The following is a 15,485-nucleotide window of genomic DNA, read 5'->3' on the forward strand; positions in this document are numbered from 1 at the left end:
TAGTAAACTTGAAATGTTCCAATTCAGTCATAAGATATAATATATTAGTAAACTTCCAACCCTACGCCTACATGGTCTTTATAGTATTGGCCATTTGCTATACTTATACATAAGTATACTCAATAAAAATAAAACTTCAAGTGTCCTACTTTTTGCTAAGTGCATGGCAAACTATGTATATTTTTTTTATTTTTCAAAATGTTCCCACGAATTATTGTCATGTTATTATTTATCTTGGTATTTATTAGTTATTGCTAAACATTTAATTGAATAAAAACGCGTAGTGGCAAAGCTCAGAATCCTTGTTAAATTTCCTTGAAGTCCCTAATATTTGTAAAAATAAATAAATAAAAGTAAAAATTAAACCTGAAATTATCCATATGTACGGCTTCGTTAGAGTATGGAACTATTTACACTGTGACGATGTCACAGAAATGTTGCTAAAAATCTAAAATGTTAAAAGATAAAAAAAAAAAAAACTGAAAATTTGAATGGCTTTTACAAAACTGAATGGAAAAGGGGGTGGTTCTTTAGTGCACACTTTCCGGAAGCGCACCCCTAAATACCGCCGTGTAGAAACGAGACTGGTTTTGAAGTTTTTGCCAGAAGTAAATTTTACTAAATAACATACAATATTGCCCCCATAAAATTGTATCAAGAGAAATGTTTTGTAGTCTGGGAAATTGAAAAGTTTATAATCCATTGTTTTAGTAGTCCAAAAGTTGGACCCGTAGTGTTTTAAGATAAATAAATGTGTGCGTCCCCTTTAAGAGCGGTGGGGTGTGGGCTCGTGAACTCAAAGGGAAACTGACGAGTCCAACTGTTTGGTTGGTACTTAAAATACGAATAGATGGACTTCTAAACCAAACATTGAAGGATTGAGAAGACACTCGGGTATGCTGTTTATCCAAATAGATCAGAAGCGTCTGCTAAATAATACATAGCCGACGTTCTTATTTGTAACTTTGTAAATTATTAAAGTGTGGCGTTGATGACAACGTTTCTGTCCATGTACAGACTTATTTTTTGCACATAACTGATGAGTAACAGTTTTTTTCCCTCTTAATCTCAATTTATGTTAATAAAAAACGCACCTAGTACAATGTTTTCTGCTAAAAGCATCCAAAAAGACAAAAGTTTCTTACAAAACTGCATAGATATCACCGTTTTTGTTTAGCTATATGTGAAAGAAAATAAATATGGACAAAAAGAACAAGTTTTGAAAAAGTTCCATCGCTTTTAAATAATTAAGAAAATAAGTACCGGTATGTGGCACTCAAAAACAAAAGGTGTATAGCAATTGAGTTGTGTACTTTTGTGTCTGTGCTGAAGCAGGAAGGCGGGGCTTGGGGACCTGGATGCGGTCGTCATGGTGAAGGATGTTCCGAAAGGTCAAGAAGCGCCACAGCAGCAGCAGCTCGCAGAGCAGCGAGATCAGCACCAAGAGCAAGGCACACAAATACTCAAAACGACTGAACAGAAATCCACGTTTTCCTGTCCTAATCCAGCTTTTGATTTGATTTTAGTCTGTTGACTCCAGTTTTGGAGGACTCTCCAGATCCAGCACGGTTGCCAGCCTCGACACAGATTCCAACAAGAGCTCAGGTTGGAGTCTGAATGATGCCGTCCCCTCTGAGCCTGCCTCCGCCCTCTTTTCACTCTACGTGTGACTACCTGCAGGGAACAGTACATCCGAAACCTGTGCAGAATTTCGGGTGAAGTATGTGGGATCAATTGAGAACTTGGAGTTTGAGATGAGCAGGAGCCTCCAGGAACCTCTGGATCTCATCAACTACATAGACGCAGCTCAGGTAGGACGGTGCAGAAAGTTTTTAGGGAAGCACTGACTTCTTGTCTATCTTATTATCCCCCCTTTATTTTAATAGCAAGATGGAAAACTTCCTTTTGTTCCTGGAGATGAGGAAATGATTCTGGGAGTGTCTAAGTATGGAGTCAAAGTGGCCTCGCTGGACCAGTGTGTAAGCGTCCACCAGTCCTTTGATGTGCAAAGATGCTGTTTGAGATCTGCTCCACCGATGACAGAAAATCTTTATCCTGCTGTTTACTGCTCGGTTGATCAAAGGTTTTGGGTGTTTCCTTTTGAACAGGATGTGCTGCATCGACACCCTCTCTACCTGATCGTACGCATGCTGTGCTACGATGACGGCCTGGGCGCGGGGAAAAACCTCTTGGCTCTGAAAACCACTGACGCCAAACAAGAGGAGTGCAGCATTTGGGTGTACCAGTGCAGCAGCTCGGTGAGTTTCACAACATGACCAGCGTCTAAACGGACAAATAGGCCGTAAACACGAGGTTCCAGTGACCGTCATTCTCTGTTTGAGAATGGGATCAAATGCAAACTTAAAAAAAAAAAAAAATCTCTAGGATTAGGGTAATCCCATTGGTAATATTACACCAATAACAGCCAGATTCATTCAAATCTTTGAATCACTTAGACTCAATTTGTGAACTCAGTTAACAAATAAATGATATTTCTACCATCAGTCTATGGAAATATTAAAATACAGGATAGAGTTACAAAACAACATTTTAAGGTCTTTCTACAATTACGCAGAAGTCACCACGTGATTGTTGAGATAGGCGAGACCAAGCACAAAGTAAGGATTTGACAAGAAAAGATCCCCAAAAAGAAATACAAAACACGATTCAGCCAAAATCCTCTTTTTATAAAGTTCCATACACGGCCAAATGGAAACATGAGCTGCGTTTCCACTGATTTTGAAATTGTGCACATCGGATAAATTCACCTAATGGAAACACAATTTCAGAAAAAAACTCGCATTTATCGAAAAAAAAAAAAGAGTTTTTGCGCTTGGAGGTGGTGTTTTCTGAGGCGTATCGAAATGGACATCAAAACTGCAATGGAAACGTTTTTTAAGTCAGACTTTAATCCGTTTGAATTCCACTCGTGTTTTGAAAACATGTTCTTGAGGCATTTTTCTAACAATGGAGGAGATATATTAAGAAGAAAATTCAGATTAAAACTATTTCTCTATTCAAATCATTGTGAATCAGGAGAAGACGAGAAGATGCAGTTGGAAAACGCTGGGAGAGATGTAGTTGCTACAACCAGCAGGCTGCTCTGCTTCATTTGGATGCATCCACTTGTTGATGACCAGATCTGCATACTTACAAAGGGATGATGGGATATTAGTGCAGGCTTACTCTGCGCCATAACCCAGAGGGGAATTTCTGATGAACTCCAGCCGCTCTGCAGAAATTATGTCCTCGAAAACGACACAGGTGTTTTTATTTTGACTAAAAACAGCATATTTCATAGTGGGAACACTTTTAAAATAGATCAAAAGATGATCGGAGTGGGTCTTTGGAAGAGAGAATGTCTTTTTATAATTCATTTATTGTTGTGTAAACAGGAGCAGGCTCAGTCCATCTGCAGGGTGCTGTCCACCTCTTTTGACTGCGCGCTGGTGTCCGACAAGTCTTGAGGAGCGAACGTCCAGCAAAAGCTGCTCAGGAGAAGCTGAAACGGCTGCAAAACTAGCAGCAGGTTTGCTGCCTTGTGGCTAAAACCCTTTTTCTCCCTGCCTTCTTTAAAGCATTTTCAAACCATCCTCCATCTCAGACTGAGCTAATGTGAACTTTTCTGCATCTTTTTGATGGAACTCATGGGCTTGCAACACAATTACTGGCTTTTTGGTGTCATCTCTAGTGGGATGGCATGGTACTTAATGTTACATTTGTCTGGTTGAACTATTTTATATATATTATCAAACCTTTATTTAGATAATTAAAATGATGTTCAGAAAAGAATCTGCATCGTAGACAGATTTGACTGATGTCCCCTCTTGGAGGAAGAGGAAGCCTCTCAGTCTTTTTCAGGCCATTATCTTTGTCTGTGTGTGTTTTGTGTTCTTAACAGTAGTGGTACATGAACAGTCACTTTCTTACTGAAAAGAATGTCACAAACGACCTTTATCTGTCCAACACTCCTGTACGCTGCCAGTTTTTCTGGATTTGTGTTTGACTTTTAAGGTGAGTTTCAACATGAGCTAACCAAATGCTTGATGATTTTTTTTCCTTTTTGTGATTTTTTAATAGCTTTTCTGACATCCTGTACATCCTAATAAGTTGTTTGTATATATTTGTTTACAGTCATGCTTCTTACTTGACACCTTTTTAAATAATGTCTGGTTTCTACCATCCGTTTGTGATCTAGATGTACAGAAAAATATGCAAACTTGTGTGTTTTGCTCCATTATAAAACAGGAATGATTCTGAATAAACCAGAGGTATAAAAAAATCAGGTTATTTGTAAACCTTTGGATTATTTTCCTTTTTTTATTCTGTAAAAAAATGGTAAATAAGTGTTTTGTTTTTTAATTTAAGATCGTGTTCTCCCTTCAGATTGACAGCAGTTAAACTTGCGGTTACTATTTAGGTCGATGCATTTTCCTTCCACCAGGGGGAGCTCTTGGTGCATCTGACTTGCACAACTCCTGACAGAAGTAATGAGCTCGTCAAGGCTTTAAATTATCGTAGATTTTATTTTTCCAGTTTCATTTTTCCTATTTACATGAACATGTTAGGAGTCCTAATCCACAAACAGTTAATGACACTGTATGAAGAGCACGTTCCCCGTTGCGCACGCCGCGCACGCCGCCCGCTCACAGATCCAGCTGAGGCCACGTGCTCGTCACCACAGTGCATTCAAACCCAGATCTATGTACACGAACATGACATTCAATCCACCATCCAGTGAGAAACCTGCATACTATGATCTGAAATTTACAAATCTCACGTATAAACATCAAGTTGCTCTGCAACCAAACTAACTTATTTTATTTAAATGTCTGCTCAAGATTTTTTGATATGAACTCTAACCAGCAGGTGCTTGTGTGTTAAGCTCTAAAAATGCCTGCTATAGTGTGTTTTTCAAGGCAAAAAGAAAGACAGGTTTACAGTAACTGCCACTTTTTTTCTTTTGACAAAAAAAATCCAATTTTTAATATCATTTTTAGCTTTTTTTTTTAACAAAATCGCTCATTGGAACACAAACATCTGTGCGCTCTGAAACAGCAGGGGGAAGCCCTAAACTTTATACGAAGAACAAGATTTCTGCCGACTGACCTAAGCCTGTAAAGTCAAATCAAATGAAAAGCAAATCATGCGTGACATGGAAATGACATTCACACAGACCCCAGAAAAGACTGGGACTCTAAACACGCAACATCGTCATGACAGTGGCAGCCTCCTGCAGCATCGAGGACGAGGCAGCGCTCCCTCGGGTGCCGCTTTCAGCACATTTATTCAGCTTAGCACCGTTAGAAAGCCCTCCACTTAGGAGGAGGAGGGGTCAACATGGCATCAACAGACGTGATAAAATGTGCCCATGCACGGATGACTTCTGCATGTGCTAAAGTTCACAGTTTTCATGTTAAGTTAGACTGCTTTAATGCTGGGATTCAGAAGATCGTGTGAACGTACACAGCGGGGGCGACTTTCATGATGTCCTACGTTGTCAAGGAGACGAGAAAAGTGCAATCCTTGCCAGAAATCATTCACGTTTTTTGTTTTAATATGACAAGAAACAGCATTGAATATCTCAAATCCCCCCCAAGTCTTCTGTGAAACCCAGACTGCTCAGCAGCGGTTGCCATGACTACACCGATCAAAAGAAAAGGAGCCATTGGTGATGGTAGGAAAAAGTAGGAGGATGGATTTAGTGGGGAAAGCTCCTCCCCTGACGTCCCGTCAGTCGACGATGAAGTGTATGAAGGAAACGGGGAAGGCTCCTCTTCTCAGCGGATCGCCTTCGATGTGGCCCAGCTGTGGAGGAAGAGGAGGACAGACGAGGCGTTATGTGGGGGGGGGTGAAGGAGAGCTGATGGTGGCGAAACTGGAAGGAGGAGGTGATGAAACTATGTTTGAAGGATCTAAACCACTAAAATATCACAGCTAAAGCACAGACACGGGTTCAGGTGTTTATGGATGCCATCTCCGGTTTTCCAAACCAGATTCAAAAAAATCCAGGGAATTATTTTAAGGACGGATTGACGGTCATGTGCAGCAGTGGTTTGACTGATGGTGAGGTCTTTACTATATCCTCCAGCGGGTTTTTTTCTGCTCATCTCTCCTCAAACTTGAGTCGACAAAACTCGCAAAATAAAGTTCACCTTTTATTTTTTATTTTTTGCTAAACACAGACGATCCATCACTGCAGGTATAGAGTTAGCTCAAACAGAAAACCTATGAGGAGTAGATCCTTCTGGGTTCAGAAAGTGCCCGCGTTAGGGCATTGATTTTCTTTTTTTTAACATTTTCATTTCACTGATGTTTAGTCAATTTCTGCTCATTCTCACAATTGTCACCGTGAACTCCATAGCAACCATAGTATTTCTACACCGTGTGGAGCTGATGATTCTGTGTGACAATTTTCGTGAAGTTAGCCAAAAGTAAATTTGTCTAACTTCCTTAGAAACCAGTTTTTTTTTTAAGGGGTATCACGCGGGATTTAAAAGTCTGCCCAGCGTCACGCAAATTATTAGCTTATCTTGTGCTTTGCCATCGAACTCTATTGAAGTATCACTGACAATTTTAGTAACTTTACTTTAAGTAAAGTAGTAACTTTACTTGACAGTAGTCTCTGAACTCACCGATGCGTTTTTTTCCCAGTGATGCTCCCATTAGCCTCTTTTTCATTCAAAATTTAGCGAGAAGGTTTCAGAAAGTTTTTAGTTCTGAGACATAATTGTGGAACTCCTTGAAACATTGTCATTAGTAGAGGTTCACCTGTTTTTTTAGACATTTCTCATTGTTTTGACCTCGTCTTTGCTTTGTTGTGGATTTATACATTTTTATTTTGTCTCTACAAAAACAGAAAAGCTGCTTGATCTACATTTTTGTGATTTTTGCAGAAAATAAAGGACAATTTACCACAGGGACTTGAGTAAAAAGACACTTTTGAAGATAGATTAAAAGAGCAAATTGTTAAATAGCAAAAAAAAAAAAAAAGGTTAAAAGAATCTGTCCAGATTCGGCACATGGAAGCAATAAGCTTGGACAAAGATGAGGACGAAAAATAAAAATAAAAAACTCAAAGCCTTACAGTTTATTTTAGGCACATTTCTGTTAATTTCATTCAAATAAATGTCAAATTTGGGATATAATAATGAGGAAATCATTGAAAGGGTGGAACCTCAACATTAACTTTAGTCAGTTGCGAGTTTTTTATTCCAGTTTTGGCACTTAAAATCTAGATTGTTTCTGAGGAACCACATAAAAACAGAACATTTATCACGATTATAAATAAGTTTTAAAAATTTGTTTTGGTATAGGCAGAAAAAAAACATGGTGTGCGGATTTTCTGAAACCAAAATGGAATCACAGCGAGTTCAGAGATAGCATCCATCCCTACTGAGGAAAAACGAGAACCTACATGACCACGGACAGCGTCTCGTTTTACCTGGATTGATAAAGGCGGCAGTCAATTTATCTCCATTTATGTCAATTTAAACGTAGTCTACACCTGGAAAGTAAAAAGCTGGGACATGTTTCTGCTCCAACAATACGAACACAGCAGGTTAACATGGAAACAAATTCACATCATACGCTGATCTCGACAGAAGTGTTGTGCGTTTTCATAAAGGCAGAGGGGACGGCAGGAAGGATTGTGGGTACTTCGGGGAGCTGTGGGTCCATGAAGGGATGCTGACTAAATAGGGTCATGTGTGCAGGAATGGCCGAAGGGGAAACCAGTTGCAGCTGGTCTGCGTCCGCACAGGAAGCAACGGCCGTCGGAAAAAGAGGCGGCGGCACTGGCGCCGGTCGCAATGAGCTCATAGATTTTTCTGCTGTGTGCTGCTATGGCGACACAGCGCGCCGGCAAACACGTCCTGAACTACAGACTGGGCTGGTGTGGGCTGGGAACGCGTTGTGCAGATCAAACTCTGAGACACTGACCCACCACTCCTGGTCCTCCTCTCCGTCCACCACGATCACCTCGCCTTCAGAGAAGGTCAGCTCGTCCGGGTTATCAGCCACACAGTTGTAAATGGCTTTCACTCGTTTTGGTTTCTGCTTCTGAAGCACAAGAATGAAACAAACAAAATGTTCAGTCCACAAAGTGGGAACCCTTCAAAATACTTTGAACATAGAAGACATTTTTGATTTAACACTTTAAAATGAACTGAATCATCTTCAAATTTCATTTTTCTAATGTTTTAAGCCCAGGAAAGCCACACAGGCCTCAACCATGATCCTACCGCCCCCCTGCCTCACACTTGGGAATAGTGTTTAGTTGAAACAGTGCGGCGCATTCATTCTCTACTTGTCAGTGTTATGCATTTTAAACAAAAAGAGTACAGAAAGATTGTTTTTAATGTACTTTTCTGAAATTTTCTCCTCATTTAAAACAGAAAATACTAAATCAATTTCTAACTGAAAGAACCCAAAGAAGATTTTTTAAGTGTTCAGTCCAGGTGTATAAACATTTTTTCTCCCAAAAAAGGAAAATTGTTAACATTTTTTAGTGTGATTCAAACTTGATTGTGTTATTAGTTGTGTTTAACTGAAGCTAAGCTCAATTTTTTAAAAATATCAGCGTTTTCATGTTTGTAAAGGGAAACCATAGAAAACATCTTTGTTTAATCCCAATTTAATCATTAAAGTAATAATAAAATCTGGATTTACTAAAAGTAGAATATTATTTAATATATCATTTTTTTATAGAACTTGAGATGAAAGAAATCAAAAGGTGAAGATGAAATGAAAACAGAGAAATTGGAAATGTACTTCAGGAGAAGAGAATAAAAACTGATTGGAAAGACGGCAACGGGAAAAAACTGTGAAGAGGCGAGAAGGGATCATCCAAACGTCAGGAACAGGAACTCACAGGGAAGGCTTTCCTTGGCATGGGGGCTGGAGGCGGAGACTGACCCACAGAGTTCTGAGGGCATCCTGGAACTTCCTTAGCTGGAACAGGAAAAGGGAAATTACGTGAGAAGAACACTTTCCATGCTTCCTGAGGGAACATGAGATGCGATTATCATCCAACTCTGGCAGACGCTGCGACGTCTGAGCGGCTCCACTCGTCCCTGAACTCACCTGCTCTTTCTCGAGACTCTGTCAGGAAACCTCGACTGAAGCTTTTGTCGTTCCTGAAAAAGGAAAAAGAAGAGTGGCACACATAAAAGGAGACAGACAACCTCCCTAATATTCTTTATTTATTAAGTCTAGAAGAACTGAGGGAGACCAGGAAATTAAAAACAAACAAACGATGAGGCTTAGTGTGGAGACAAACAAATCAAAACTCATCAACAAAAATAAATATTGTGGTAAGTCACAAGCAGTGAGACTAAAGTAAAATCTTGGTTTTAATTTTCTATTTTTTAAGGATCTTACCCAGCAGGAGATTTGGGGGGCACACCTCTGGACCCAGGAGGACCCTGACCAGATTTGGCCTGGAGGTTCATGGTCTCCATCTTTCCTGCAAGAGGATGAGCCAAGCCTGAACCAAACAGTAACAAAATAGGAAGTTTAATTTCAACAATAACTCTATTTTAGTCATATAAAACCCATAGAAAATACCAGTGTGTTGTATTGTATGCAATCGTGTTGCATTTAAGTCCCAGTTCAGCAAATGAGTGAACGAGGGCTTGACTTTTATTTAGAAAAGTGTAGAAATGTCTACATGTGGTACATGAAAACAGACAAAATGGGTGTAAAGATCATTTCTTTCATTTTTTAAGTTTCTGTTTTTTAAGCTTTCGTATTTAAAATGTTGTAAATGTTAAAAAAATTCAACCTTTTTCTTTTTTAGCTGTCTTGAAATTTTAAATGCCAGATCAAAGCCCCTAATCTTAACAAAAGCTAAAGCTATGAGTGACATTTACATTTTTTCCCCCCAGAATGTTCTTTTAGTTTCAGGTGTTGGTTCATGGAGAAACGTTACTAGTTCATCTAAAGAAATACGTTCTGCATCCTGATTGTGACCAAACAAACCTTACCTGCATTTGAAGTGAGCCTCAAAGGAGGGATGGGAGGGTGCATGTTGGGGGGGTCAGAGGATGACCTCTGACGGCCCACCATGTCTAATGGACCCGACTTCCAGCCGCTGGATGCAGACGGCTGACCGATCCCTCCCAGAGCAGATAACTGGCCTACAGGAGATGGAAAAGGGGAGGAGTTTATTTCTAAGTCTAACCGGTTTGAGAGGTTTGGACCCGTTAAACGCCTCTAAAAAAACATTCTGGACAAGAATGTTAGAGAGGCATCAAGTATTGTGGTATAAAACCAACTCTAAGGATGAAAAACCTTCACTTTAGATGACTTACTTTAAAACAAAACAACCCTTTTCTGACTTACCCAAGTTCCTCGGGGGGAGTGGAGGACCAGAAGCGGCGGGCTGGGTGGAGCCGGCGTCGAGTACGGCGCCGTAGGTCTCATTGTTGACCATGCTGGGCATGTAGGAGCGCTGCTTGTCCTTAGGATCCCGGCCTGCGGATCCCACCGAGGACGGGGGGTGGGAGTTACTGCTGGGGGTGTAACAGCTGACCGGGCGCTCGTCTCGCCGGAGAGGGCTGGGCTGGACGAGTCGGGGGGGGGGATAAAGGATACGCCACCATTAACATCTGCTGACTTCTCTCCTGAAATTTTCTTTGAAGATTTCAGAAAATATTGCCCAGAATAAGAGCTTTTTTAGAGCATTAATGTGCTGAGACCAACAGAGACGGTCCTGCGGGACTCGACAAAGCTCACACTGAGGGGAAAACGCCGACTGCAGATCCATCCTAATCAGCTCAAACTTTATTTATAAAGGACTTTTCATACACAGATGTAAAACAATGTGCTTTACACGGTAAAAAGAGCTTTCAACTTAAACACCAAAAGAAAAAACAAAGACCTTCACCCACACAAAAATAATAAAAACACACCCAATACCCCCCCCCCACCCACCCACACACACACACACACACACAATAAAGCATAAAATGATTCATAAATAATATGTGCCTTGCTATTAAAGCAGGGAAAATATTGTGGGGACCTGTCCACACCAGAGACCACCCCACTCATGTTCATAGAGGACGCGCCCACAGGATCCCCAGTGAGAGCTGGGAGATCCCACTGCAGCGGCCCTGATCCCTAAGGAGGCTTGATCACGGCTGTGGAGGATCCACATGTGGAAAAATTAAAATACAGAAAAAGAAAACAAAAAAAATTATTAACTAGCTAAATCAATAAACCTTCATGGATGGCTAAAAATCACTAAAGAGTGCCTTAAAAATATAAATAAAGAAAGAATCAAATCAAATAAATGATAAGAAAGTATGAATACATAAAATAATGTAAATACCAAATAAATATGTTCCAGAATGTATGTGCAATGCTCAGCAACCAACTTTATGAATGTAAAAAACTGTTTCGGTTTATGCTAATGACCTAAAATGGTTAGAAACACTAATAGAAGAAGAAAAAGCACAAAAACTATTTCTGCTGCAGGGATTTACCCAGTTTCCAGGGTCGGTTAAGCTTGTTACGCCATAACCAGGGTTCATGTGAGGTGAGACTGGATTTTTCACGCGATTACACCAAAACTCTGTCATTTTTCCTTTTTTTTTTTTAAATAAGTTGCAAACACAGATGATTTGAGACTAAGCCTCACAAAATGAAATGCGGTTGAGAGGTTTTTAATGCCAAGCACAAAATAACTCACCTTTAGTCTCTGTAGACGTCTTGGAGACAAAACCTGCTTGTTTAGTCACATGGTGGGTTGTTAATCTGACTCAGATTGTTCAAAGTCGGCACTTTGGCTTCACCTTCAATGATTTTTGTTCTCTCAATTTAAAAAAAGTTGAAAATAGATATGTTTAAATGTGTAAGACAATCGAGTTTAACATTAAATCTTATTCAACCAAAATTACTAGGGTTAAATTGCACGTATGTGTTTGTGCCATTCTGCTTTATTTATCATGAATATGGTGTCAAATATAAATTTTGTCTTTGTAAAACAGTTTTTTTTAAGTCGTCTGTTTTTTTTCTCTTTGAACTCACGTCTTTGCTGCTGACTGAAATTCAAAATTTAGAAAAGGCTGGAAGAAGACTCTCACTTTTTTTCCATCACAGCTCGAAAAATGCAAACTATTTGATACTTGCAAATATTTGACCAGGTTTTATGTCAGGTCTGCTCTACAGCTTTCAGACTTTTCCTATAAGTTAGCACAGCTGAGAATTTCTGTCTAGGATCTAAAAATAAGAAAATTATCATTATAATAAGTAAAAAATCTTTTACTTCCTAATCTTGACAATAGAAAATCTTCATTTTATTGTCATTATTTTGGAAACAAAAATTTAGATATGTTCTAAGAATAAGTGTAGTTTTATGAGGACTTATTAACTTGTACTAAGACCATTAACTCATTCTTTCACATTTTTTGTACAATGAGTATATTTATGTTTTTTGTCACTGTAATCAAAATTAAAGCTGTGAGCAGCGTTGCATGGCCTGCAGGGGGTACCTGTCCTTACCCCTTCCCCGTTACCCCATTTTTACCTGCTCACATGCTACTCACTCTCCCCTTCTGCCTCTGCCACCCTGGTCGGAGACAAATTCATAAAAAAAAAAAAAAAAAACGTTTCTTTTTTCAAAATGGCAGCTTTTCTATTGACTTCATCTCCATAGCAACCATTTTATGCTTTGGCCGCCTGAGGTTCGCGAACAGGTCAATGTAATTTGTAGAAAAATCAGCAAAACTAAACTTTGGATTTCCTTGGCAACAGAGGTTTTTTTTTGTGAACCCCATTCCTAATATACTCGTATATCGTGTTTTTCCAGCTTGAGCCAATGATTTATGTATTACATTTTCACAATATTTCGGCAAAAAATATGCAAGCAGCAGGGGAATGCCACTTTTGTGAGCTCACCGCGCTGCTGCCGTTAAAAAATCGACAAATCTTAAATTTCAAACTTTTTTACTAAGTAGCTTCACAGTAATGTTTGATGAGTTTGGAAGCAGTAGGTTAAAAACTCTGGGAATTTAAATTTGTAGCTGGTACGGAGTGTTTTTTTTATTCAAGATGGCACCCTCTTCCTGAAGTCAAAGGTCAATCAAACTTGGGTTTTTTGCTTATTTTTCCCATTTTTAATGTTTGTGTGAAACTCCTCGTTTCTAGATTTTGATACATCAGATGTCTTAAGTAAAAATTATTTGCTGCATTGACGGAACATTTTACGACTTTCTAGTGATTTTCTTGGATCCTTTTCTTTTTTTTCAGGTTTTGCAGTGTACAACGAAAGGATTCATTTTGTTTGGATCGTAATAACAATTTTAAGTATAAACGTAAAAAACTGCCACCCACTTTTTCATCCAGATCTTCATCGCTCTCATCCAGATCCTCGTGCTGCAGACGCCACTCGTATTCCACGTGGACGTGGCCATTGAACTTTCCTGCCAGCGCTTGGTTCAGCTGCAGCACAAACGAAGGAGAGCGTGTACGGAGGGTCAAAGGCTGCGCCGGGCGCAGGATGTGATGTTTTTATTTATTCTTGGTTTTTTTAGGGGGTTGCTCACCAGCTCCTCGCACTGCAGGTGTCTGAGCCTCCGAGCGATATCCAGCGGCGTCTCCCCGGCTTCATTAGCTGAAGGAGAAGACAGCGGAAACGTGTAATCAGTGTTGTATCCACACACGGCGCCAGAGAAAAACACACGGCCCATTTTGTCTCCACTTTCCGCTGTGACACGAGCAGCGTGTAATTAAAGCATTTCCCACACAGCCGTCTCTCCGTGCCCCCCGTGTTTTTTCTTCTTCTTTCTTTTATCAGGATGTTGTGCTGATTTCAGAGCCGAACAGAAAGATTCAAAGGGTGAGAAAAAGTGGGCAAAGACTGAACGTCTGGGAATTAAAGTCGAAATATTTGGAGAGGCGTGAGAGACTAAAACTGGAAAAAAAAAACATGGGAGGAGCAGAATAAAGCGTGATAATTCAAAACCATCGTTTTACAACAAATGTAGAATCTAAAACATAAAAACAGACAGCTTGGAAGAAACCATTTTTACATTTTTGAAATTTCTTTAAGGTTAAGCGATTAGGTCCATTTTCCAAAACAAAAAAGAGAAAGTTTTTTTATTTTATTTTGAAAATGAAAAAAAAATATTTCAGTCTGGAAGCAGAATGCAAGTGAAACTTTTCTTCAATTACAAATTGAAATATTCTCTAAAAGAAATTTGTTGTTTTTTTGTGGCTGATTTCTAAAAACAAAGTGCAGAGAAAAAAGCCCTTTAGCTCCTGGGATGTTTTCTCACCAATGTCTATGGAGGCTTTTCCTCGGAGCAGCAGCTTCAGACATTCGCTGTTGTCGGTCAGGCAGCAGTAGTGGAGCGCCGTGCTGCCTTTGGCGGTCTGCTTATCCAAATTTAAACTGAACCCAAACAGAGAGGAAAGAATTTCAAATCCAACCAGTGAAGACAAAAAAAAAAAACCAACATTTAAATTGATTAAACTTCAGTAGAAATGAAATGTTCCTCAAAAATCGTTTCTTCTTTGGAGAAAAATCACAAGAAAATAAGAGGAAATTTAACCAGAAAATGGCCTCTTATGGTTACTGGATAAATGTAGCTTTCCTTTCTTCGTCCTGCTTTACCTGTTCTGAGTGAGGAAGTCGACGATGTGAAGAGACGTTCTATCCACCAGCCTGACTGCTAGATGGAGGGCCGTCTCCCCTTGCTCCTAAAAACACAAAACCATTTGTTAACATTTTTACAGAAGATATAGATGAAAAAAAACACCATCAATCTCATCCTTACATGTCCGTTAGCAAGAGGTATGGGCTCCATGAGGTCAACTCCCTCAGCGTAGACCTGGATGAGGGAGAAGATGTCTCGCGCCTTCACGGCTTCACACAGCGTGTGGAGGCGCGACGCCGGGTCCAAACATTGCTTTTTGGCAAAACGCTTCTCCGTGTATTTGGCTATGATGAAGTCTTTTCTCGCCTGCCTGATCACCACAAAGCAAAGATCCCCCCCCCCCCAAAAATGATTTTTATTTCAATACAAAAATCGGTTTCAAGTTTCCAGTCCAAATCATTCCAGGAACTATTTCAGCTGTTTTTAAATAATGACAATAGGTGACCGACGGATGAAATTTAGGGTGTGTTGACTCATACTGACTGATCCTGGAGAATAACATTAACAAACAAAAAAAAAGATGAAAACCTCCAAGAAATATGAAACAGAAAAATAAAATATTTGAGAGGAAGGATTTTATATTTTTATATTCTTTAGAGGGAAGCCTAATTGATGCATTCCATAAAAAAGTCCCCATTCTTTAACCCAATGCAGCAATATTGTTTTTTAATTGAATTAAAAAAGTCTTGTAATATATTATTGTAATATTGACATCATCTGGGCTTATTTGTCAAATAAATCCTTAAAAAGCGATACACAAAATACAAAAAAACCTTTATCAAAAGAGAAACAGTTGTTTATTGCAGTAAATTTGCAAAGTGG

At 39.5% G+C, this 15,485-nt stretch overlaps 2 protein-coding genes across 4 annotated transcripts in view; one reads left to right on the forward strand and one right to left on the reverse strand.

Annotated features, from left to right (window-relative positions):
- The first annotated feature begins 755 nt into the window (after window positions 1-755).
- On the forward strand, window positions 756-3,593 carry itgb1bp1 (integrin beta 1 binding protein 1). Of its 2 annotated transcripts, none has more exons than XM_011490329.4 (7): window positions 756-894; window positions 1,333-1,451; window positions 1,527-1,605; window positions 1,681-1,811; window positions 1,887-1,979; window positions 2,109-2,258; window positions 3,396-3,593. In XM_011490329.4, the coding sequence occupies exons 2-7, from the start codon at window positions 1,380-1,382 to the stop codon at window positions 3,465-3,467; spliced, it is 597 nt and encodes a 198-aa protein (XP_011488631.1). In that variant the 5' UTR covers window positions 756-894; window positions 1,333-1,379; the 3' UTR covers window positions 3,468-3,593. The 2 variants fall into 2 exon arrangements, with proteins under 2 accessions (XP_011488631.1, XP_004082307.1); XM_004082259.4 differs by having other exon boundaries at window positions 764-894; window positions 1,336-1,451.
- A 913-nt stretch (window positions 3,594-4,506) lies between these two features.
- Window positions 4,507-15,485, reverse strand: part of asap2a (ArfGAP with SH3 domain, ankyrin repeat and PH domain 2a) — a 63,392-nt gene continuing 52,413 nt past the window's right edge. The window contains exons 17-28 of one of the 2 annotated variants that reach the window (XM_078940333.1): window positions 14,784-14,973; window positions 14,621-14,706; window positions 14,283-14,398; window positions 13,551-13,618; window positions 13,339-13,446; window positions 10,345-10,564; window positions 9,987-10,139; window positions 9,382-9,466; window positions 9,085-9,137; window positions 8,873-8,952; window positions 7,942-8,061; window positions 4,507-5,808 (exon numbers count right to left, since the gene is read on the reverse strand). In XM_078940333.1, the coding sequence (XP_078796459.1) occupies window positions 5,734-5,808; window positions 7,942-8,061; window positions 8,873-8,952; window positions 9,085-9,137; window positions 9,382-9,466; window positions 9,987-10,139; window positions 10,345-10,564; window positions 13,339-13,446; window positions 13,551-13,618; window positions 14,283-14,398; window positions 14,621-14,706; window positions 14,784-14,973 (1,354 nt within the window). In that variant the 3' untranslated portion in view covers window positions 4,507-5,733. Of the gene's footprint in view, window positions 5,809-7,941; window positions 8,062-8,872; window positions 8,953-9,084; window positions 9,138-9,381; window positions 9,488-9,986; window positions 10,140-10,344; window positions 10,565-13,338; window positions 13,447-13,550; window positions 13,619-14,282; window positions 14,399-14,620; window positions 14,707-14,783; window positions 14,974-15,485 lie in introns of both variants that reach the window. The other variant, XM_023951827.2, reaches the window with a different exon arrangement.

This window comes from Oryzias latipes, chromosome 22 (assembly GCF_053564925.1).
Source record: "Oryzias latipes strain Hd-rR chromosome 22, Olatipes_Hd-rR_3.1".
Classification (NCBI taxonomy): Eukaryota; Metazoa; Chordata; class Actinopteri; order Beloniformes; family Adrianichthyidae; genus Oryzias; species Oryzias latipes.

Excerpts from the sequence above, each read along its gene's own strand:
- itgb1bp1 (XM_011490329.4), top strand. The coding sequence starts at position 1,380 with ATGTTCCGAAAGGTCAAGAAGCGCCACAGCAGCAGCAGCTCGCAGAGC. Across the intron at positions 1,452-1,526 it reads AGATCAGCACCAAGAGCAAG|TCTGTTGACTCCAGTTTTGG; the intron begins GCACACAAATAC and ends ATTTGATTTTAG. Across the intron at positions 1,606-1,680 it reads AGATTCCAACAAGAGCTCAG|GGAACAGTACATCCGAAACC; the intron begins GTTGGAGTCTGA and ends GACTACCTGCAG.